A 22,335-nucleotide genomic window follows, 5' to 3' on the forward strand; every position below is an offset into this window, starting at 1 on the left:
CCACTGCACCCAGACAATGGTCCAGATTATGCATGACCTCTCCTGACTTGAATGTTATGGAGAAGACAGAGGCACTGTGGATTGGTGGGAGAACTATAACCACAGATTTCGCATACCATAATGTATGCTACCTAAGCAGCCTATACACATTCAGTGAATTAGTAAAACAGACACAACAGTTAGATGAAGCATATTGTTTCTGTGGTTTGTGTCATTATGTCAACCACAGACATGACACCTTGCCTTTTTCATAGTGGTGGGCCCTCCCAATTCTGAACTTGCCTCTTTTGATGTCCCAGAGAAGTTGGCTGTGGACCTTATTCTATTAGAAAGAAACATCTGTTGGGATGTTTGCACCTCTATGGGTTCAGATTTTTAGACTTTTAAGTGATCAGTCTTAGCCAAAAAAATGAGTATGTGGAGACCATCTGGTCACAGGTGCCTACACTATTATCACACGGAATAATGGGCTCAAGTTGCAGGAAGCCAGATTTCGACTGAACATCAGGAAAAACTTCCTAACTGTTAGGGCCATACGACAATGGAACCAATTACCCAGAGAGGTAGTGGGCTCTCTGACACTGGAGGCATTCAAGAGGCAGCTGGACAGCTATCTGTCGGGAATGCTTTGATTTGGATTCCTGCACTAAGCAGGGGGTTGGACTTGATGGCCTTGTAAGCTCCTTCCAACTCTACTATTCTATGATTCTATGATAATAATGAATGATGTCAAGTTTGGAATTGTTGTGCACTGAATAAAGAACAATTGCTGCCCTTCTTTTCCTTGGCACATAACTTGCAAGTGTCAAATCTTCTTTTCAACAGCAGTGTTTTGGGTTTACATTTCTGGATTTGAGGGAAAGACTGGGATGAATTTCTGGTTTGCTTGTTTTCAATGTGCCATCCAGAATATAGGTTTTCCTTAGTGAATCCCTTCATGGAAAGACCTTGGCAAAATGTGTTGTTGAAGTCTGCCTTCATCACTTCCAGGGCACAATGTCTTCGGTGTGTTTGCATTAAATTTCATGGTTTTGATTGTTACACACTTTCGGAATCCTGACTAAAGGCATGTTCTACATTAACCTTCTGACTGTGTTGGTTTCAGAAACTGCTATTCTCTTTGGGTGGCTCTTTCCTGTATTACGCTGACCACTTCAAATTGTACAGTGGATTCTGTGCAAACCACATAAAAGTCCAGAAAGTTCTTGAAAGAGGTAATTGTCTTGCTGACATAATCTATGTATGTGACAGATTTATAGCACCAAGATCCCATTCCGTGCCCGGTACTTGCCGGGCAAAGGGGCGAGTTTGCGGCCGCAGCCGAAGCCCAGGTCGCCATCAGGGTGTGTGTGTGTGCACGCGTCGCGCCGTCGTGACACACAGAAAGGAGGCGGGGTGGCTGAAGGCCATTTAAGGCCACTCCACCAGCCTCCCACCCTCCTTTGAATTTTGGCGGCAAGGCCTGCAGGGCAGTGAGGCCTTGTGGCTGTGGCAAGGCGCGGGGAGCCTTCCGGCGCCAGCGAGGCGCAGGAGGCCTTCCAGCCGGGGCGAGTCCTTTGATGCGCCGGGAGGCCTTTGATGGGCCAGCCTTGTGGCGGCGGCTGCAGCAAGGCACGGGAGGCCTTCCAGCAGCAGCGAGACGCGGGTGGCCTTCCAGCAGCAGCGAGACATGGATGGCCTTCCAGCCGCAGCGAGGCCTTTGATGCAGCGGCCTTGCGGCGGCGGCTGCAGCAAGGCGCGGGAGGCCTTCCAGTGGTGGCGAGGCACGGGAGGCCTTCCAGCCACAGCGAGGCCTTTGATGCGCCGACCTTGCGGTGGTGGCAGCAGTAACAGGAGGCCTTGCGCGAGGCCTGGCTGAGGAGCCCTACGGCGGCAGGGCCTTTCTGGGCCAGCAGGTGACGCAAGGCTTCAAGGAGGCCTCGCGGCACAGGTGGGAGAAGCAACTCCGAGGCTTCGGGGGGAAGCCGGTGGCTCAGTGAGGCCGGGCAGCAACAGCAGAAGCAGCGGCGATCCATGCTAGCGGAAGTGGCGCGGGACCCCATTGGGCGGCCAGGCCTTTGTGTGCAGCGGCGGCGGTGGCAATCCCTCATCTTCTCAGGAGAGGTGCAGTAGCGGCAGTGGCGAGGCACGGCAGCGACCCACGGCGCAGCAGGCACTCAGGCCAGGACATTTAAATTTCTTTTTGTGAGCTCTTGCTGGGGGGGGAGGCTAGCGCTAAGGGACAGTCAAGCGGGTCTCAGGCCCCCACTGCCGACTTTAGCAGAATAGTAGAACAGGTAAAGCTGGGGTGGTGGTAACATAGGTAAAGCCTGGGCGGTAGCAGCGCAGGTAAAGCCTGGGCGGTAGCAGTGCAGGTAAAGCCTGGGCGGTAGCAGCGCAGGTAAAGCCATAGGAGCGCAGGTACAGCCGGGTGGTGTGTGTGTTTGGTGCACTGAGTGGGGCAGCTACATGAAGTGGAATTTTATCCTACCTAAATGTCCCTTGTGTATGTCTCAAGGATGTACCTCGTACCTGTTTGCAGATGCCCAACAGTGGAACAGAGCCAATGCACTTCATGCACTGGTATTGCTATGATTATTTCAGCATTTACAGGGATCTCGGACCCTGGAGAGGGAGGATTGTAGCTCAGTAACAGATCACTTGCTTTGCATGCAGAGGGTCCCCAGGTGCAGCCCTCAGCGCCTCCAGTTAGGGCCAGGAGATACTTCTATCGGGGTCCCCTTCCCATTACAGAAAGCAAAATAGGAATAGACTCCTTTTCTTGATACTGAAGTGTATTTTTAGTTTAAAGTAAATGTTACTTTTCAGTTACCAATTACCTAGAGAGGTAGTTGGCTATCTGACACTGGGGGCATTCCAGGGGCAGCTGGACAGCCATCTGTGGGGATGCTTTTATTAAGGGATGTACTGAGAAGGCCATTCCACTTCCACACTGTTTTTGCAAACCAGGAAAGTTAGTCAATTAGGGAGAACTTGAGGAGATGAGAGGGGCAAAAATTTGCCTGCACTCCCGCACCCTCCTGCTGCCTGTGGCCGCCACTTGTTTTTGCAGAATAACCTAGAAAGATGCTCTGTCATAACGTAGCGGCCATTTGGATTGGAGCAATGCAATGTAATTACAAAGAGCAGAGGCTTTTTGAGGAGGGCGGGTGGCCGGAGACAGAAAGGAGGCTGCAGGAGCCAGTAGGGATCCCAGTTAGTGCTGCAACCTCACCTTCAAAACTACCTCAACTCCAAAATGCAAAGGGAACTCATCCCCTCTTTTTCACTGTCAAGCTTCCCCTCCCCAAATACGTTCTTCAAAACCCAGGTAAAAATATATGAACCTTTCCATCAGTTAAGTCCCATAAACCTCTGTCCTAAGACCCATTTAATCCTTGATATTCTGAGTAAACATACATAGGATTCTGCTGTATGTGTGCAATCACATGCACCCTTCCGGGGGAAGAAGTAACGATACACTCAGGGGGATTTTCTCATAAGTACGTATGCATAGAATTGGTCCAATTCATATTTCTCTGAGTAAATTATTTAAACAATGGAATTCTTTTCAGTAATCACGTGCAGGCTGCACATTTGCTTGCATCTTCTCTTTAGCTAGTTTACAAACTGGTCTGTAGATAAGGTGGCCACCTTTTTTACAGGCCACTAGTCCTGTGCTTTTAAGAGTCATTTGATCTGCAGACATTAGAAGATGACATTGCTCAACTCCATGCCATCTAATAACTGCTGAATACGAACCTGCTATCAAAGAATATGGAATAAGAGGAGAGGTCCTCTTGTGGATAAGGAATTGGTTAAGAAGCAGAAAGTAGAGAGTAGGAATAAACGGACAGTTCTCCCAATGGAGGGCTGTAGAAAGTGGAGTCCCTCAAGGATCGGTATTGGGACCTGTACTTTTCAACTTGTTCATTAATGACCTAGAATTAGGAGTGAGCAGTGAAGTGGCCAAGTTTGCTGACGACACTAAATTGTTCAGGGTTGTTAAAACAAACAGGGATTGTGAAGAGCTCCAAAAAGATCTCTCCAAACTGAGTGAATGGGCGGAAAAATGGCAAATGCAATTCAATATAAACAAGTGTAAAATTATGCATATGGGAGCAAAAAATCTTAATTTCACATATACGCTCATGGGGTCTGAACTGGCGGTGACCGACCAGGAGAGAGACCTCGGGGTTGTAGTGGACAGCACGATGAAAATGTCGACCCAGTGTGCGGCAGCTGTGAAAAAGGCAAATTCCATGCTAGCGATAATTAGGAAAGGTATTGAAAATAAAACAGCCGATATCATAATGCCGTTGTATAAATCTATGGTGCGGCCGCATTTGGAATACTGTGTACAGTTCTGGTCGCCTCATCTCAAAAAGGATATTATAGAGTTGGAATAGGTTCAGAAGAGGGCAACCAGAATGATCAAGGGGATGGAGCGACTCCCTTACGAGGAAAGGTTGCAGCATTTGGGGCTTTTTAGTTTAGAGAAAAGGCGGGTCAGCGGAGACATGATAGAAGTGTATAAAATTATGCATGGCATTGAGAAAGTGGATAGAGAAAAGTTCTTCTCCCTCTCTCATAATACTAGAACTCGTGGACATTCAAAGAAGCTGAATGTTGGAAGATTCAGGACAGACAAAAGGAAGTACTACTTTACTCAGCGCATAGTTAAACTATGGAATTTGCTCCCACAAGATGCAGTAATGGCCACCAGCTTGGACGGCTTTAAAAGAAGATTAGACAAATTCATGGAGGACAGGGCTATCAATGGCTACTAGCCGTGATGGCTGTGCTGTGCCACCCTAGTCAGAGGCAGCATGCTTCTGAAAACCAGTTGCCGGAAGCCTCAGGAGGGGAGAGTGTTCTTGCACTCGGGTCCTGCTTGCGGGCTTCCCCCAGGCACCTGGTTGGCCACTGTGAGAACAGGATGCTGGACTAGATGGGCCACTGGCCTGATCCAGCAGGCTCTTCTTATGTTCTTATGTTCTTAAAGGCACAACAAGAAGCCAGAAGGATATGTGGGGCCAGGGCCCCTCAAAGGAGTGGGAAGTAGCCCCCAGCAGAGGCTGCTCAAGAAAATGTCCCTTCCCAGCTACGCTCGAGGGCTATGGACCTTGCTTGCAGACTGCCCAGTTATGGGGAGACTCATTTTATTATGTGGTTTTTCTTTATTATGCGGTTTTCCGGATCCTATGCCGTAGCCCCCGGCTCACCCTTATGGCCAGCAATCTTAAATCAGTCTTAGGTATGGACGCACTGGTCCAGAGGACAATTGATGAAGACATACAGTTGGGCAGGGTTATTGGCCCCTTCCCATCATCCCCTACCTCTGCTCTCTCAGTGCCCCCCCCGTATAGTGCCCAAAGTGGCAGTGGGCAAAGTCTACCTGATTCACCATCCGTCATACAAGGGGGTCAGTCAGTGATGCCTTATGGGCAAGTGTGGCAGCTAATCTGCCTGCATTGCCAGCTGTTACACACGGTGGATTTTGAGCTGCTGAGTTTTGCCCTTTAAGTCAACTATGCAGCAGAGCATTACATATGGGCTGATGTATTCTTGCATGGAGCACTTCAGCCCCTTCTTGAAAGGGACAGTCAGGAGACGAGAGGGCTCAGAAGCAGTGGGGCACTACTTTCATGATTTACAGTTTACGGGTAGGGCAGACTTTGGGTGCATGTTAGTACCTGATGGCACAGTTTATAGCGTAGCTATGAGCTGGGGGGTTCCTTTGGCAGCTGGGGAAATGGAGGATCCTGCCCCAGTGTTCACCTTCCAGGGTATTAAGACTGACTTTTGGACCCAGGGCTGCAGGCTCCCCTGGAAAAGCTTGAACTGTTGCAGATCAAGATCCTGCAGTTTTCAGGGGCTGGGGAAGGTGTTTGCTTCCTCCCCTTCAGGTGTTGGGGGCCTTCTACGGTGGGGGTGATGGTGCCATAACAGGGATTTCACAGCCTTACCACAAGTTCAAAGTTTTGGCTGCCTTATGCGCCAACCTGTGGTGTGGCTCCCTCCTTTCCCGCGGTGCGTCAATGGTGTTTCAGTTAGAGGAAGGACCGACTCAGCTAGTCCCATACCGCATACTGGGAGATGGGGAAGGGGAATCAGAGATGGCCATATGCCTATCTGCTGCCCCAGCATGCTCACCAGCTATCAGAGGGCAGGAGGGGATTCCTGGGAGTTGGGGGCTGGCTGGGGCTATGCAAAGTGTGGCCTATTCCTTTGAATCACGTGCTGGAATTCATCACAGATGGTAGGAGTAAAGCTTATCTGTCAGTGTGTCGCAAGGTAGGCTGGCAGGGGGCCTTTAGGACCATTCAGATGTCTTGGGATATGTCATGTGCTGGCCAGCTGGCCCATGCACACCCCCATACCCCTTATCCTCATCCTCCGTGTTCACCTGACCCGCCAGGGATTGTTGATCAGGGAGGTGCCCTGTGACCATCATGCTTCAAAGCTCAGCAGTTGCATGTAGCAGCCCTCACACTTAATTTGGAGCCTTCCGGATGGGGGGCGGGGGTGTTTGGGGCCAGGTCAGACTTCCCTTTGAGCCATCCTGCGGTCCAAGGTTTGTTTCCAGACAGACCAGGGGTACAAGAGTCACTCCACATTATTTTACCCTCCCCCTGGACTGGACACTTCCCCATGACGGCGTCATAGCGTTTTTGGCCTGAAGCTACAGGCCTGGTTGCCTGATATTCAGGGGGAGGGATCTTCCCTCATAAAGTTTCAGTCTAGTGTCGCAGTGCCTGGGACCCATGGGGGTTTGAGGGACATGCTCCTCTGGAATTGGGGTTGCCTACCTGGCAGTGGAATTGCCTACCTGGGACGGTCTATTTGGTTTTGGTATATGCAGGTGTAGGCCGTCGGGAGGTGGAAGTAGGGGGTGCATGGAATACATTTACCCCAGGGGCGAGTCTGAAGGTCCGGGACCCAACTGTTCACGATTGTTTCTGTTTTGGCAGGTTGCTGGACGGGGATGGAGCAGATGCGCAGCCTACTCTGCAGCCATGGCATGATCTCATAGGCTGGCCTTGGGGCTGCAAACGCACATTGGTTCACAGCTGGGCCTCTGATGGTGGGCCACGGTTTGGTGGCTGGGTCGACAGAGTATGCGCTGGAATGGTCTCCTACCCATGTTGTTCCAGCAGGGTTCAGGGTGGAAGGTTCTGCAGGTGGTGGTCATTCCCCTGGGTGGGAATTACCTTGGTTACTGAAGGGCAAGACATGTGAGGACATGCAGTTGAGGCCACAATAGCCTCTGGTCGTCTGCTGTGGTCAGACAGGAAGGGCAAGGCCCTCAGTGGCAGGCATGTGAGGACATGCAGCTGAGGCCTTGGTAGCCTCAGGTCGTCTGCTGTGTTCAGACATGGAGGGCAAGACCCTCAGTGGCAGGCATGTGAGGACATGCAGTTGAGGCCTCGGTGGCCTTGGGTCGTCTGCTGTGGTCAGACATGGAGGGCAAGGCCCTCAGTGGCAGAAGTGTGTGGACATGCAGTTCGGGAGGCAACGATGGCATCTTCCTGATGGACCTGCAGAGGGGTCTGCACGAGATTCTTATCGGGTGTGGGGTAAAGGGAGACTAAGCAGAGGCTTGTCCCCCTTTTGTGGCAAAGAAGTGTGGGAAAAGGTTTAAAGGGAAAGGGCAGCTAGGTGACACCTTTAGGCACCTTTGGGGGCGATTGGTGGTCTGGGGGCCTGCAGCTCAGGGCTATACGGCCCGGGGGTCAGAACACGGGCTGCCTTTGGGGCCAACGTGCCTCATCCGCTCGGAGTTTCAGGGCTCCGGGGGGCGGTGATGCGGGTTGGACCCCCTACACATCTTCAGGTGTGGCCTGAGCTGGGGCCTGGCACAGGGCAGCCCCGGGCTCAGGCAAGGTTTGGTTGCCCTATGGCTGCAAGCAGGCTTTGCCTGGATCATCAGAATGCTCCCGCACTTGATTTCCCCTCTGCAGGTTCATTATTCTAATTGATTCCGTTTAATAAAGTGGCCCATGATTTAACCCAATGAATGGTGTTTGTGTTTTATTTCGGCAATAGGCCCCAATCATTATTTTTCACGGTGAGAACACAAACAAAATGACTTTTGTTTTAGTTTTTCAGGCTGCCTTTTGATAAAGTATGATGATAACGGAATCTTTTCTAATGCTTATTATAGGGTATGCTTGCACCAACATCACGTGTTGTATTTTTCCCATTTGGGCTTTCCCTGTTTTACAATCCATGTTATGGAAGTAGTCTTCTTGTGTGACCTCCTTTTTCAATATGAAGGGGTTGCATTCAGCTAAGTCATTGTGCAAGTGGAACTATTTCCACCTGTTCAACAGAAGTTCCCCCTTCTCTCCCCTCCCCCTATGCCACCCCCCAAAAGATATGCTCTGGGCTTTCCCGCAACCCTCTGGGGCAGATTGGCATGGGGTGGGAAGTAGAGGGAGGGGAAGTTCCATTGCAGGATTAGAAGTTATTCCTCTTGCACAATTATTCAATCCTAGGTATGTGGGAGCTTATGTCATTTTTTCTTTTTAAAACATGTATCATTCGAACATGTTCACAAACACCTAGTCATACAGTGCAGCTTTTTAAAATAGTGTTTTTGCATGAGTGGATGTGGCAGCTTGCCAGCTGGAAAGAAGATATATTGCCACAGCTACTTGTGTATAATTTTACATGTGAATGGAGTCTGTGACATACCCCCTAAAAGGAGGAGAACAATATACTTTGTGACTGCTGGGAAAGTTTGTAACTCTTTAGTACGATGCAACAATTCTGGTGCAAATTCCAGAACTAAAATCTTTGTCAGATACTGCTCACAGTGATTTGCAACATACTCCTCAAAACAAAACAAAACTACCTGGTGCAAACATCCCTATAGTGACTCAAGTTTTTTTTAATAAGCCTGTCTGTCCTCAGCTTGTGAGAAGTATTATTTACTTTTGTTTTTTATATACTGCCCAACAAAAGCAGCTTGCCCAGTCAGGAAGTCTACAATACTAGTTTTGGGATTGCTGCTGCTTACTGGCCGGGAGAGGGAGAAGGACTAGGTGGTGGGGAGGTTGGTGTTGGTGTAGGCAGACTGGCGGGAGCACCAGGTTGGTTCCACTGCTGGTCCTGCATTGTGCCACTCTCCCTGCCATCTAGTCCCTCTTGGTTGAGTGGCGGTGGCCCAGCTGCCATTGCAGCTCTGCCCCACCAGGTGAGTCACTTCTGCTGCCAAATAACAGTGTCCTCTGGTCAGTTCACAGTTTAATAATCATGAAAAAGCATGGTAGTCTAAGCTATCCAGAAATAATTGCTGATTAAGATGGAGTAACAAAGGATTATCATTATGTTGCTTATTCCTGCATAGAATTTTGATGGTCTCTGCCAAGAGAGACGCCTGGGGAGTCTGACTTATTGATTCTCCAGGTCCTGGAATGAAATGGAGAAGATTGATTAATATGGGCTGCAAATGTGATCATGGTTTTTGTTTTGTTTTCCTTTAGCCAAAACAGATAAAGCCTTTAAAGCCTTTCTGGATGCTCACAATCCAACTAAACAACATTCTTCCACATTGGAGTCCTTTCTTATCAAGCCAGTTCAGAGGGTGCTGAAATACCCATTGCTCCTGAAAGAGCTAGTATCTCTGACAGACACTGAAAGTGAGGAGCATTACCACCTCACAGGTACTGTCCAAGGCAATCGTTTTTGCTGTTTAAAAACTGTCACAGCTATTTGTATCAAATCATGTATTTAGCACGGAGCTGTTTGATAGGGAATCTTATGCACAGTGTGAAGTGGCTTCCCATGTGGTTTGGATTCCCCCCCCCAAAAAAACAAACAAACTTTGTTTGGGGACAGTTTTGTTGATCCTGGTTATCATCAGCAATACATTTGTTTCTGCATTTCCTAAGATGATGCATTCCTAGGTTTTAGGTGATTCAAGTGTACACTTTTCAAGGGGCCTATTTAGCTATATGTTAAATTCTGGACTTGTCTTAAAAACTGCAGAAGCACTGAAAGCAATGGAAAAGGTGGCCAGCCACATCAATGAAATGCAGAAGATCTATGAGGATTATGGTGCAGTGTTTGACCAACTAGTTGCAGATCAGAGTGGAACTGAGAAAGAGGTACGAGGACTGGAACAAAAATTAAAACTCTGGCCTAAATCTTGGTGAAACAGTAGTGTTGAAAATGGCTTACTTGTACATCAGGCTACAGTAAGGCAGCTGTGAATTTATCAGAGCAGGAAAAATGAACACACCAACAACTTCTTAAATGGTTTGGATTGTTGATAGTTGTTTTACATGTTGATGTTTTAAAATCTATACTGTTTTAAACTGCCTTGGAATTTGTATGAAGGGCAGTATAAAAAGATTTTAAATAAATGAAAAATTAATTATGCTTTGCTTATCCTACTATGTATTCTATATCATGCAAGCAGCATTAAAATACACTAGAGCAAGCAGTCATTTGGTTTCTTGCCAGACAGTTAATTGGCATTCCTAACACATATTCAGTGCGATTGATTGGTAATTTTTCATTTTGCTATTTTATACTGTTTTATTTTACTTTTATTGTATATTTCTTTTGTATGCTGTTCATTAGTTTGGGAGCCTTTGGGCCCCAACCACAAAATAGCATAACCTGATCCCTGAGGTGCAGGCCACCCTGTCACTTGGTTCAAGTGCTCTATATTAAATTTAGGCTGCAGTCCTAACCATACTTACCTGGGACTAAATCCAACAGCTTATTATTAATGAAAGCGTTCAAAATAAGTTGGATAGGCTGCCTCTGAGGCCTGATGTGTAAATATGCTTTTTAACCAAATTCAGGAGTATCCTGTATTTGTAATAGGATATTAGAGCATCTCCCACATTATATAACCAGGATGCTGATCATTAGCCAAAAAATTCTGAAATATGTGATCCTTACTACTATTTTCTTAGAAGGCTTATACTGGCAGACATTCTTAACTGAGTGAAGAAACTGCTTACATTTTTACAACCATTATCAGTGCTTAATCTATCTCCATTCACAGCAGTAGGTACTTTGGCAATTTATTTCAAGATTATGTCAATTGATGTATATTATAAACCCTGTTAGAATTTATAGCACTTCTAATTTCCAATGGACACAGGTCACTGAACTTTCCATGGGAGAACTTCTAATGCACTCTACTGTTGCATGGCTGAATCCATTCCTATCATTGGGCAAAACCAGAAAAGACCTGGAGCTCACAGTATTTGGTGAGTGATCTATACTAACTCTATATTAAAACATAGCCTAAAACAGTCATACAGTGGTTCACAGGCACTTTGTGTCATTTCATGTCAGATCTGTTACAGCTTTGTATTCTGTTATTTGCACATAGTGCATAACAGAGGTAGAACTGGATTGAAATGTATACTTCCCCACTAGGGGAAACTGGTGATGGTATTGTTCCTGTAGGTAACCTAGCTCATTTAAAAAATTGAAAGCATTTGCACATTTTATCACATTGATATACAACTCTGGAAGGTAGGCTAGTGTTATTTCACTAATATGGAGAGAAGACCAATACAAAGAAATAAATGAGACCAGCAACAAAATGTTGCAGTGTGGATTGCTCCTAGGCAGGTTCCAACCAGTTAGCCATTCTCCATTTTTCTCCTTCCATTTTTCCATGTTTCCCTACAATCAGTCAGGCATTCTGTGGACTCTCAGCATAGTTAGTCCTTATTGGGCTGTTTGAGATTATCATGCTGGCTACACCTGCTGAAATTCCTTCTGCGCAACTGGTAAAGAAGTAAGATCCTAGACCCTCTCCCCAACCATGGGTTTTTCCCCCTAAAGATTTTGTACTTCTGCAAACCCTGGTTTCACTGAACCTACTGAAAACTCCTTTCTTGTGTGAATGGGATTGATTTTGCTACATAATGATCCACATTTGGAGTATGTGTTTGCTGTTAATATAGGATAGTGATTTTACTTAATAGTATTCAGTTCATAGCTGAGGGACTTCCCATTTTGTAGTGCAATTACACCACCTCTTAAGTAATGTAAACTGTAAATTGGATCCTTTTATCTCTGGGTAAGAAAAGGAGTGGAAGAGAAATTGGGTAAAACATTGTGGGACAGCAGGCTGTAGATGGCAAAGGACATGGGTCAAGGATGAAGCTGAGAATCGACCGGGACTTCTGCTGAGTGAGACAAGTTACCCACTTATTACCTTGCCACAACCTTCTCAAGTTACTTAGCAAGATATCCAGTGATGTCTGGCTGGTTACACAACAGAAATCTGTTCACGCGTCAGAACTTCTAGTTTCTCTTCTGTCCCCTTCAGCCCCCTGTGTGTCCCCAACCCTTTGGAACAGATTTTGGAGTGGGGGGCGGGCTGTGAGTGAGGAGAGGAAAGAGAACCCCTATTACACAAGCAGTTGCCTGTTCATGCGATGTTGGAGCTCACCTCAAGTAATATTTGAAAGGTGGTGACATGGATGCTTTCCATGAAATTGTACGGATCCACATGGCAAGCTTCCAAACATTATGGCCCCACATGGGATCAGTGCCATGCAGAAGGTTTTCTAAGTAGTCACCATTTCAGGGCAGCAATGTTTCAATTATCCATGTGCGATTATGATGTAAAACCTGTAAAAGTCATGCAAATTTCTATTCTGTGTGCCTGTGTCTATAGTTTTGTGATGTGTCTGCACATTATAAATAGCTCTTGCCAACGGATCAAATATTATTCTTAGTTTACAAGACATAATTATTGAGGTGTATTTGGGCTCACATTTCCTTTCATATTACTTTATTTGTGTGAAGATGACCCACCCCTTGCACAAATATCTGTAGCGGATTGCTTTGCCAGTTAAGACACATTATTCACTAATAGGCAAAAAAACTCTTGCAGTTTAAGAACATACCTAAAGCCAACAGACATTTCTATCAAATCTTAAAAAGCAGGGAAATTGGGCAGCTGTAGTGAATGCACCAGAGGAGCAGGAGCCCTGCCCTCCTCTCTTGAGATATTGTGCTGCCCTACAAATTTGTAAAAATGAAACCAACATTTGGGTGGATGGGCACTGGGCAGAGAGAAAGCTCCTTTCCTTTTGAAAAGGAAGATACTGTTAATGGTATAATTATTTTTCAGAGTATTGCCCACCTTTTTATTCTACAGCAAACACACGTAGTCTCCCACCCAAATTTAAACCAAAGTTGTCCCTGGCCACATCCACACCAGATATTTATTCCACTTTATACAGTCATGGTTTCCCCCAAAGAATCCTGGGAATTGTGAAGGGTGCTCAGAGTTGTTAGGAGATGTGCTATTCCACTCACAGAGCTACCATCACCAGAGTTTTCTGGGAATAGCGGCTGACTGTTCAATCCCTCTGGCCACTGGAGCTCTTCAGGGAAATAGGAATCTCCTAACAACTCTCAGTACCCACACAAACTACACTCCCCAAGATTCTTTGGGGGAAGCCATGACTGTTTAAAGTGGAATAAATGTCAGGTGTGGGTGTGGCCCTGATTAGCCAAGCCAAATAGCTCTGAGTCTGGCTTTTAAAACACGAACACCTGGTTCTTACTGAGCATGCCTCTGCCATCATAGACTCTAAAGTTAATTTTCTTAATTACAAATCAGCCATGCAGAAGATGACGGTCAGAGTATGGGGGCAAGGTCAGTGATAGGATTACAGGTATTCTGTGAACATGGCTGATTTTTAATTAATTTCAGCAGATTATGGGACCACTGACAGAAAAAAGTCCAACAGGGGTCTGGATTATTATACTCTTGTTTTAAACTTTGAACTCTGGGTTCTCTCTGAGTGTTTGTGTATCACCATGAAAACTTAGAGGGTTATTAAGCAAGCGTTTTTGAGTTCAGGAGTATAAATTTTGTAAGCTTTTGTTTTTAATGATCTTACGGGAAGCAGCAGAATGGCATGGGGGTATTTTCAATTTAACATTGCAGAATGTGAAAAATCCACACTGGCTATAGTATAGAACCACTCTTGTTGCTGTATAACTATTAGTGTATGTCACAACTGAATTCAAAAATTAGAATATAGTACTTATTTGGAAGCCTAACCAATAAAAGTTGTCACTCTCTTTTTAGCATTCAAAAGGGCTGTCATATTAGTATATAAAGAGAATTGCAAACTGAAAAAGAAATTGGTAAGTTTTTAGTCCAAAATCAACACTACAAAATGAGAAGCATTATGTATTATTATGTTATTATTTTGTTGCCTAATAAAAAATACCTCTAGGCATTTTACATAGGTACAGAACATACATTTTAGGAATGTTTGATAAGCTGTTTAGAGAATCTTTTTCTAGATGTCAATAGGTTAACAATAGGAGAAAACAATCTATATTTTCTTAGAATCACAAGGCCTGGTTCAGGTATTACAGTGCATCTGAACTCATTTCAGCCGTTGCTGAGTATGATGTGTGAGCTATGCAGTCACTAATTTACTGCGAGCAGCATTTATGCCACCAATGGTGGTGATGGTGGTGGGAGAACCCTTCTTCAATCATGGAAGTTCTTGCTATCCAATAACTTTGATTGCCAGTCTGATATAACCATCATCATCATTAGTTGTTGTTACTACTACTGCTACTCCTCCTCATGTGAGCTCATATACTTCATGATGGGCAAGACCGTTCAGTATGGAAATGTTGAACCCCGGCTGGTTTTATGTGGTTCAATTATTTGTAGTACTTCTACGTTAGGGTTGCCAGGTCCATGGCCTGAGACTGATCATGTATCTTTAGGAGAAGAGAAAGTCAGCCAAGTGCAGGTGTTCTTGCAACTCTGTAATGGGAAAAACTACAAGGTGGAAATCTCCCTCCTCCCTCCACAACTTTTAAAGATACCGAAGACCTCTTGGAGGCCGGGCCTGGCAACCAACCAAGAGGTCTTCTGTATCTTTAAAAGTTGGGCTGGGGGAAGGGAGAATTCCACCTTGTGGTTTTTCTCATTACAGAGTTGCAAGAACATCTGCACTTGGCTGACCTTCTCTTCTCCTAAAGATACAGGATCAGTCTCAGGCCAAGAACCTGGCAACCCTATTCTAAGTAGGATAGAAAACTTGAGCATTTAATTGTGATTAATTTACCAAATGCAGTCATTTAACATGAAATTTAAGCAAGCAAAATTCTTATTCTGGTCAAAATGACAAATCTTCTAGGAGGAAAGGCAGGATATAAATTTAATAAATAACTAAATAAAAGCAGCAGTTTCCGCTTTAACATGTAATGTGGTGGAATTTGAGATACTTTCTTACTATGGGCATGTCTTAAATCAGGGGTGGAGAACCTTTTTCAGCTTGAGGGTTGCATTTCCTAATGGGGTCTTTGAAGTTCTTAAAAAAAGATTCACTTAATTTTCCTTATTGTTTTATGAATGATTTATATGAAAATTAAGAGGGTGTGCCACCCACAAGATTTGGGTTCAACCCATTTCAGTTTTTGGAGGCTGTCTAATTCTGCTTGTGATCTGAATCCCAATTTGGAAAAATGAATCTCCATGCCTCCCACATTCACTTAGGGAAAATAAAAAAGTGGTTATGATTTTTTCCCCTTTTAACAGATTAAATATGTAGGTATATTAGCTCTCTTGAGTAGATTATGTCTGCCAAATTACTGACACAGGTCTAGGGGTTTTTGTGCTGGGCTCTTTTAAAATTTGATTTATGTTTTTTTACAAAAAGGAAGTTGTAACTTTTTAAAATTTTGGCAAAAGATAGTAGCCCTTTCTGAGGGGATGAATTCTGCAAAAGTTCAGAAGAATAGCTGCAGTGATTTACATCATAGAGGCATTCCTATAAGAAACCTGAGAAAATTCAAAAGAATAGATGAAGGGGGTTTTGTGCCAGGCACTGCTAAAGTTGACTGAAAGGGATTTGTTTCCCACCATTTCATGGGCAATGACTTTAGTATGAAAATGCATACATTGTAGAGGTGCTAGAAGTTAGTAATAGTAGCAGTAGTAAATAATAAAACCAGTTTCAAGCTTGTAGGCTACAAAAATTGCAGGAACTTGCAAAACTGATTTGGCAGGGGTGGATGCGTGGGACATGAATGTCTAGTATTGTCCAAGCAAGCAACACAAGTAGAACTAGCGACGATCATAGAACAATCAAAAACAAGGTTATATGTTACTATTGATCTCCCCCCCTCCAAATCATTGTGATTGAAGATCCCTGATAAAATCATTCCCTCTGATTAGAAGTTTGACCTGTCTGACATTCTAAATGGTTTGGAGAGATCCTGCATTGGTTTGGGCAAGGCCCAAATTTGTCTGTAGTAGTCTGTTTTGGTTTGGGAGTCATCCAGATACACTGCACACCCCTAACTTAAATAATAGAAGGCTCTCCTTTGTTAAGCTTACTCTAGACCAGGCATGCACACTAAGCTAAACACAGCCCACATATTGACACCCTGCTTGGGACTGCAAAAGCAAAATAGCATTAAAAAAAAGGCAGGCCACGGGCAAAGGGGGTGAGGATATAATGTAACATTTGGATACTTACATTTTTGTTACCACTCCAGTGGTTTATAGTCTTTATTTTGCTGATCACCAAAATATCTTCATTAGAGGTTAATGTTAAGCTAGTGAATTCTAGAGTTTGAAATAGATTGGCTTGAATCTGGATTGAAGGGGTTGTGAACAAGTGGAGATTCCTTCTTATGGGAAGAGGGGTGATCTCTGCTGGTTTTTCATAGCTCAGAGGCTACCAGCAAAAGTCACCTGCTCACAGGATCTCTGGATCCAACCCACTTTTTTGGAAGTACATTTGATTTCACTGGAACCTACTTTAATAGGATTCTAAGATTGCAGTTTTAGTCTACGTTTTAAAAGGCAATGCCCCCTAAATGGATTCACTACTTTTTTTTTTTACAGGCAACAAATGTCCGTACTACCCATAATCATAGTGAGTTGGACTTGTTTAAATTTCGTTGGCTGATTCCTCTATCTGCTCTTCAAGTCCGACTGGGCAATACAGCAGGTAACTTTCACTCTATAGATTCTTACTACTATTAAACATATCTTATTGGTAATTCTGAATGTTGGTCAATAATGGAGATATAGTCAACATTTTTATTACTTCTGTATATGCTGTTAGGATTCAAAGTAAGGCTGAATAGCAGTAGTCATTGGTCATATTCCAACAGTGAAATGTCACCCATTTAATGAACCTCCTAGACCTGCACGCAGCCATTTGGTCTGTCATGCAAGTGGGGAAGCAAGCCAGGCATAGCTTTCCATTAAGTCCGAACTAGGAAATGATTAATGTTTTCCAAACAAGTCAAGATATTAAGACATTTAAACTATGGAAGCCATTAACAGTAGTGTTCCTAATTCACTCATAATGGGCATCTGTAGTTAACTGTGGCTTGTTCCCTGCTGACATGAAGACAGGAACAAAGATGGTAAATATGGGTGCAGGTGGCTGGTTTATAACCTGGCCTTATGCAGAAATTTCATTTTTCACTATGGCTAATCAAGCAATACATTCATCACAAGATTTAAAATACAGATTTAAATAGCAGTTGTGAGAGATCTTTGTGTAGTTGTCAACAGTTTAGTGCCTCTGTACATCAGGCAACATGTTTAACATGATCTTCCAAACAAGTGTCCTTTTACTTAGCTAAGAGAAAATGAACTTCTCCAATAAATAAGTGTGTATTTGATATTTTGATGCTAAGACTTTTTAATTCAATAGAAACAAGGTAGATAATTGATGAAGAGCCATGTGTTGATTGACAAACTCGGTACAACTTTAAGCAGGCAGACAGGGTAGAGTTTTTAATGGGATATAATTAAATACAAATAAGAGGAACAACCACTTTCCTGTAATAATCCCCCCCCGGCAATCAACCTCAGTAGCTAATGGTGGGGTGGGGCTGCAGCTCTCACCAGACCTCTGTCCAGCAGTTGCGGTTACACCATGCTGACCTTGCTCCTTCCCCTTCCCATCCCAGTATCCATCAGGAAGGAGGTCAGATATGTGGTGCAGATCCACCATGCTGTCTGTTGCTGTTCCATCTTTTGCTTTCTAACCTATGAAATGTGAGTGAATTTATGTGAGTACACAGTGGTGTACAGTAGAAGGAAATCAAAATTATGGTTGTCAAGGTAAATAATCCCCTCTCCTTAAATGACACACAAAAATAATTTGTCATTTTAGTTCTTAAACATTTTGTAATTTAGAAATATGTAAGATACAACAACATATTGTAGATGTCACATTACTGTACTGCCATTGTTGTCATGTAGCGTCAATGGCAGTACAGAAAATAATCAAAGATGGGCATAGAATGCGTCAACTAAATATTTATCAGTTCCTAAACTTTTAAGATGCAGCTGTGACAAGCTGTATCCTAAAAAAATTCTACTCTTGAAAGCTTCTAAGCAGTCCCTGCCAGAGCCAATGCCTGGAGCAGGCCTTGGCAGCGATGAAAGAAAAAACTGGCTCTGTTTGCTGTGGGGAGCCCACCCCACGCTGATCCTTTTCAGAGGTTGAAGGGATCAGGTGGAAGGAACTTTCCAAGCCTGCCCATGCCCCCCATTTCAAGCTCTGCTTGCGGAGCTTGCAAGGAGGGGCTTGGGGCAGGCTTTGCAAGTGCAAGGGATTTTGACAGGTAAGCAGGTGGGTTGCCCACCCACCTGTCAAGGTTGTCCTGTGGGACAGGGCCAACAATGATCTGGCCTCCAGAGCCAAAAAGATTCTCCATCCCTTTTCGAAAAGCTATTCCTGGTGTTTGTCTCTCTTTCAAGGCATGGATCTCTTAGGCTTAGGAAAAATATCTTGATAGCCAGTTTCTTCAACATTGAAAATGAGGGTTTGAAGGAATTAAAACATGAATTATATTTTAGCAATTCATGTTATCTTTCAGACTTGCTCCCCCCCCCCGCCACCCCCAATCAGTGGGTGGTATTCTACTAAGTCCTACTCAGAATAGATCCTTTGAAATGAATGAATCTTAGTCATGTTCATTAACTTCAAATGGATCTGCTGTGAGTAGGACTCATTGAATAACACCCACTGGTTTCTAAAATAAAGAGCTTGCAGTATTAATAGGCCCTTGGCACTATCTCTTGGAAGCTTTTGAAGCTCTCATTGTGGTATAAGTCTTCCTATGAACACTGTTTGGCTACAAATGTGTGGACATCACGAACTATTTACAACAAGGCTTCCTTTCCACACGCAGGAACAGAGAACAATTGCATTTGGGAATTGATTCATACAAAGTCAGAATTGGAAGGAAGACCTGAAACAACCTTCCAGCTATGTAGCAGGTATGCTTTCTAGTTCCAGTAGTGGGATTACTTTTCTCCCTAAACAATCTTTTGTCCTTCAGTGCCTACTCCAAATAATAATCTCCTCTGTAATCCTGATATATGTGCTTTGGGCCATTATGATATGTATCCTTTAGAAATAATCATAACATACTGAATTTTATGTAATGGAAATTATATGTACAGTTTCCCAAGAACTCTCAGGAGAGGAGGATTGACTAATCTACCTATTGGGGCATACAGTTCGGATGTACTCTGCCCACTTACGTGAAGGGTGGTGAGTGCCAATCCCACTCTCTAAAGCTCTAAAACTGAAATGTTAACTCTGTGCACACACAGAAGCCTTATGCACAGAGATCACAAAGAATCACATATTAATGCCAATTCTCCAGCCACTTAATTGTTCCATCTGAAGCCAATCAAGGTTTCCAAATTGTTCTCTGATTTAGATGACAATTTCAAATTGAAATTATTTGTATTGTCTAAAACATAACTAATGTTTTCTCACAACTTGCAGTGATTGTGAAAGTAAGACCAGTATAGTCAAAGTGATTCGTTCCATTCTAAGAGAAAACTTCAGGCGTCAAATAAAATGTGACTCACCTTTGGAGAAAACATGTAAAAGTCGCAGAGTCCTGCATAAGAATCGAATTCCTGTTTCAGCAAAATTGGGTAAGAATATATTTTGTCAACATTTATATTCATACTGTGCTGTAATATCCAAACATGTTCAAACACTCATCTGTAGTTGTGCTTCATGAAGAGTGCTAGAGAGTAAACAAAGATAACAATAACTAGGCTCAAGCCACTTATCAATTCTGTTTTATTTGTATTGTACTTCCAAAACTTACCAGTTGTACAACTATACAAAGAAAGGGGTAATATCAGGTCTGTGCAGCAGAGTCCTGGGCCTATGTGGAGGTTTTTGGGTTTTGGCCAAATCAGGGTGAGACAGCCATGGATCGCTACAGGTTTGATTGGATGGCCCAGAGCAATCTCAGGCTGTCAGAGGGTAGGGCATCAAATGGGAAAACATGCAAAAAGACTGAGACTTTCCTGCTGCATCTTCCCCAGAGAAGATAGGAGCATTGCCGTGACTCTCCTTCATGTCGGAGTACTGCCCTGCAGGATTGCTGCCTCTGTTCAGCAGTCATCAATCCTGCGGGGTGCATTTCATCACTCCGTAGAATTGACCCCACTCTTCAGTTGAGAGGAGGATGAGATGCAGCATCTTCCCCCAACCTCTACTAGCTGTATGCTTAATTACAGATTTTACCCTAATTAAACATTAGCCCCACACACAACGGATTTATTTAGGAGTGGCTCCGAGGCAGATTGGGGGGGGGGAGGGCTGTGCATAGCCCTAGTTAATACTGAAAAGGCAGGAATTCAAAGCACAGTATTATACAGCCACAAGAGTGGCTGTATACTACAGCCAGTGTGGATTTTTCACATCCCACAATGTTAGATTGAAAATACCCCCCTGCCATTCTGATGCTTCCGATAAGCTCATTTCAAAACAAAACCTTACAAAACATATAGTACTGAACTCCGAAACGCTTGCTTAACAATCCTGTCAGTTTTCATGGTGATACACAAAACGGTCAGAGAGAATCGATAGTTCAAAGTCTAAAAAGAGAGAGAAAAACCTCAGAGCTCTTTGGGACTTTTTTGTCTGAGAGTTCTCATAATCTGTTGAAATTCATTAAAAATCAGCCATATTCACAGAGTACCTGTAATCCTAGTACTGACCTTGCCCCATACTCTGACCTTCATCTTCTGCAGTAAAAAGGTTAAAAAAATGCCTGGCTGATTTTTAATTAATTTAAGAAATTTTGGCTTGAAGCCAATGATAATGCGGGGCATGCTCAGTAAGAACCAACTGTCAGTGTTCTAAAAGCCTCCCAGCTGCTGGGCTTGGCTAATCTGGGGGCCACACCCACACCAGACTTTGATTTCTCGTGAGACAGTCATGGCTTCCCTCAGAGAATCCTGGGAAGTGTAGTTTATGAAGGGTGCTGAATGGAGACTGCTATTCCCAACAGAGCTTCAGTGGCCAGACTGGTTTAACAGTCAGCCACTCTGATTGAAGGCCTGTGAGGGGAACAAGGTGTCTCCTAGCAACTCTCAGCACCCTTCACTAACTACACTTCCCAGGATTCTTTGAGAGAAGCCATGACTGTCCAAAGGCCTGGTGTGGATGTGGCCAGGGATAGCTTTGGTTTAAATTTGGGTGGGAGGCTACATGTGCCTGCTGTAGAATAAAAAGGTGGGGGAAACGCTGAAAAGCAATGATACTGTTCACAATGTTTTCCTTTTGCTCTCTGCTATCGTTTTGGTGCCTTTTGAAGACTTTTCCTCTTTTAACAAGCCTTTTAAGTTGAGACCTATCCCAGTCCGCATTTGTGTTAGAATTGCTTTTAATATGTTTTCTTTAATAATGTTTTAACCCTTTTTTAAAAAAAGATGTTTTTAAAGCTTTTTTAAAAATGTTTTTAACGTTGTTTTGTTTTAATGTATTTTAAGGTCTTTTTGTGATGTTTTAAAGTGTTTTTATTGTTTCTGTTTGCCGCCCTGGGCTACTGCTGGGAGGAAGGGTGGGATATAAATCAAATAATACATAAATAAATAAAGGAAAGGGGCTTCCCTTCTGCCCAGTACCCACCCACCCAATCTGCTCCCACTCCCCTCCCTGCCCCTCCCCCAGGTAAGTGTTGGACTATGACCTGGGAGACCAGGGTTCGAATCCCCACACAGCCATGAAGCTCACTGGGCGACGTTGGGCCAGTCACTGCCTCTCAGCCTCAGAGGAAGCCAATGGTAAAACCACCTCTGAATACCGTTTACCATGAAAACCCTATTCATAGGGTCAACATAAGTCAGGACTGACTTGAAGGCAGTCCATTTCCATTTTCAAACATGATTGCACAGAAATAAATCCCATTGAACTCAAAAAGTATGCAAATGATCAAACCCACCCTGCCTTCTCCTCCTATTCCTCTTGCCTCTTCACTCCCCCTTCCTTTGCCCCTCCCTCCCCATCCCCAACCCCTTCCAATCCCCTCCTTCCTGTTCCT

At 44.2% G+C, this 22,335-nt stretch overlaps 1 protein-coding gene across 12 annotated transcripts in view; it reads left to right on the top strand.

The window, feature by feature from the left end:
• Positions 1 to 22,335, top strand: part of TIAM2 (TIAM Rac1 associated GEF 2) — a 274,765-nt gene that overhangs the window by 246,839 nt on the left and 5,591 nt on the right. For all 12 annotated transcript variants that reach the window (XM_061624187.1, XM_061624191.1, XM_061624185.1 and 9 more), the window contains 8 exons: positions 1,106 to 1,214; positions 9,471 to 9,650; positions 9,976 to 10,094; positions 11,105 to 11,213; positions 14,069 to 14,127; positions 16,859 to 16,964; positions 19,171 to 19,258; positions 19,776 to 19,930. In XM_061624187.1, the coding sequence (XP_061480171.1) occupies positions 1,106 to 1,214; positions 9,471 to 9,650; positions 9,976 to 10,094; positions 11,105 to 11,213; positions 14,069 to 14,127; positions 16,859 to 16,964; positions 19,171 to 19,258; positions 19,776 to 19,930 (925 nt within the window). The remainder of the gene's footprint in view (positions 1 to 1,105; positions 1,215 to 9,470; positions 9,651 to 9,975; positions 10,095 to 11,104; positions 11,214 to 14,068; positions 14,128 to 16,858; positions 16,965 to 19,170; positions 19,259 to 19,775; positions 19,931 to 22,335) is intronic.

The sequence above is a fragment of the Rhineura floridana genome, chromosome 4, assembly GCF_030035675.1.
Source record: "Rhineura floridana isolate rRhiFlo1 chromosome 4, rRhiFlo1.hap2, whole genome shotgun sequence".
NCBI classification, from domain to species: domain Eukaryota; kingdom Metazoa; phylum Chordata; class Lepidosauria; order Squamata; family Rhineuridae; genus Rhineura; species Rhineura floridana.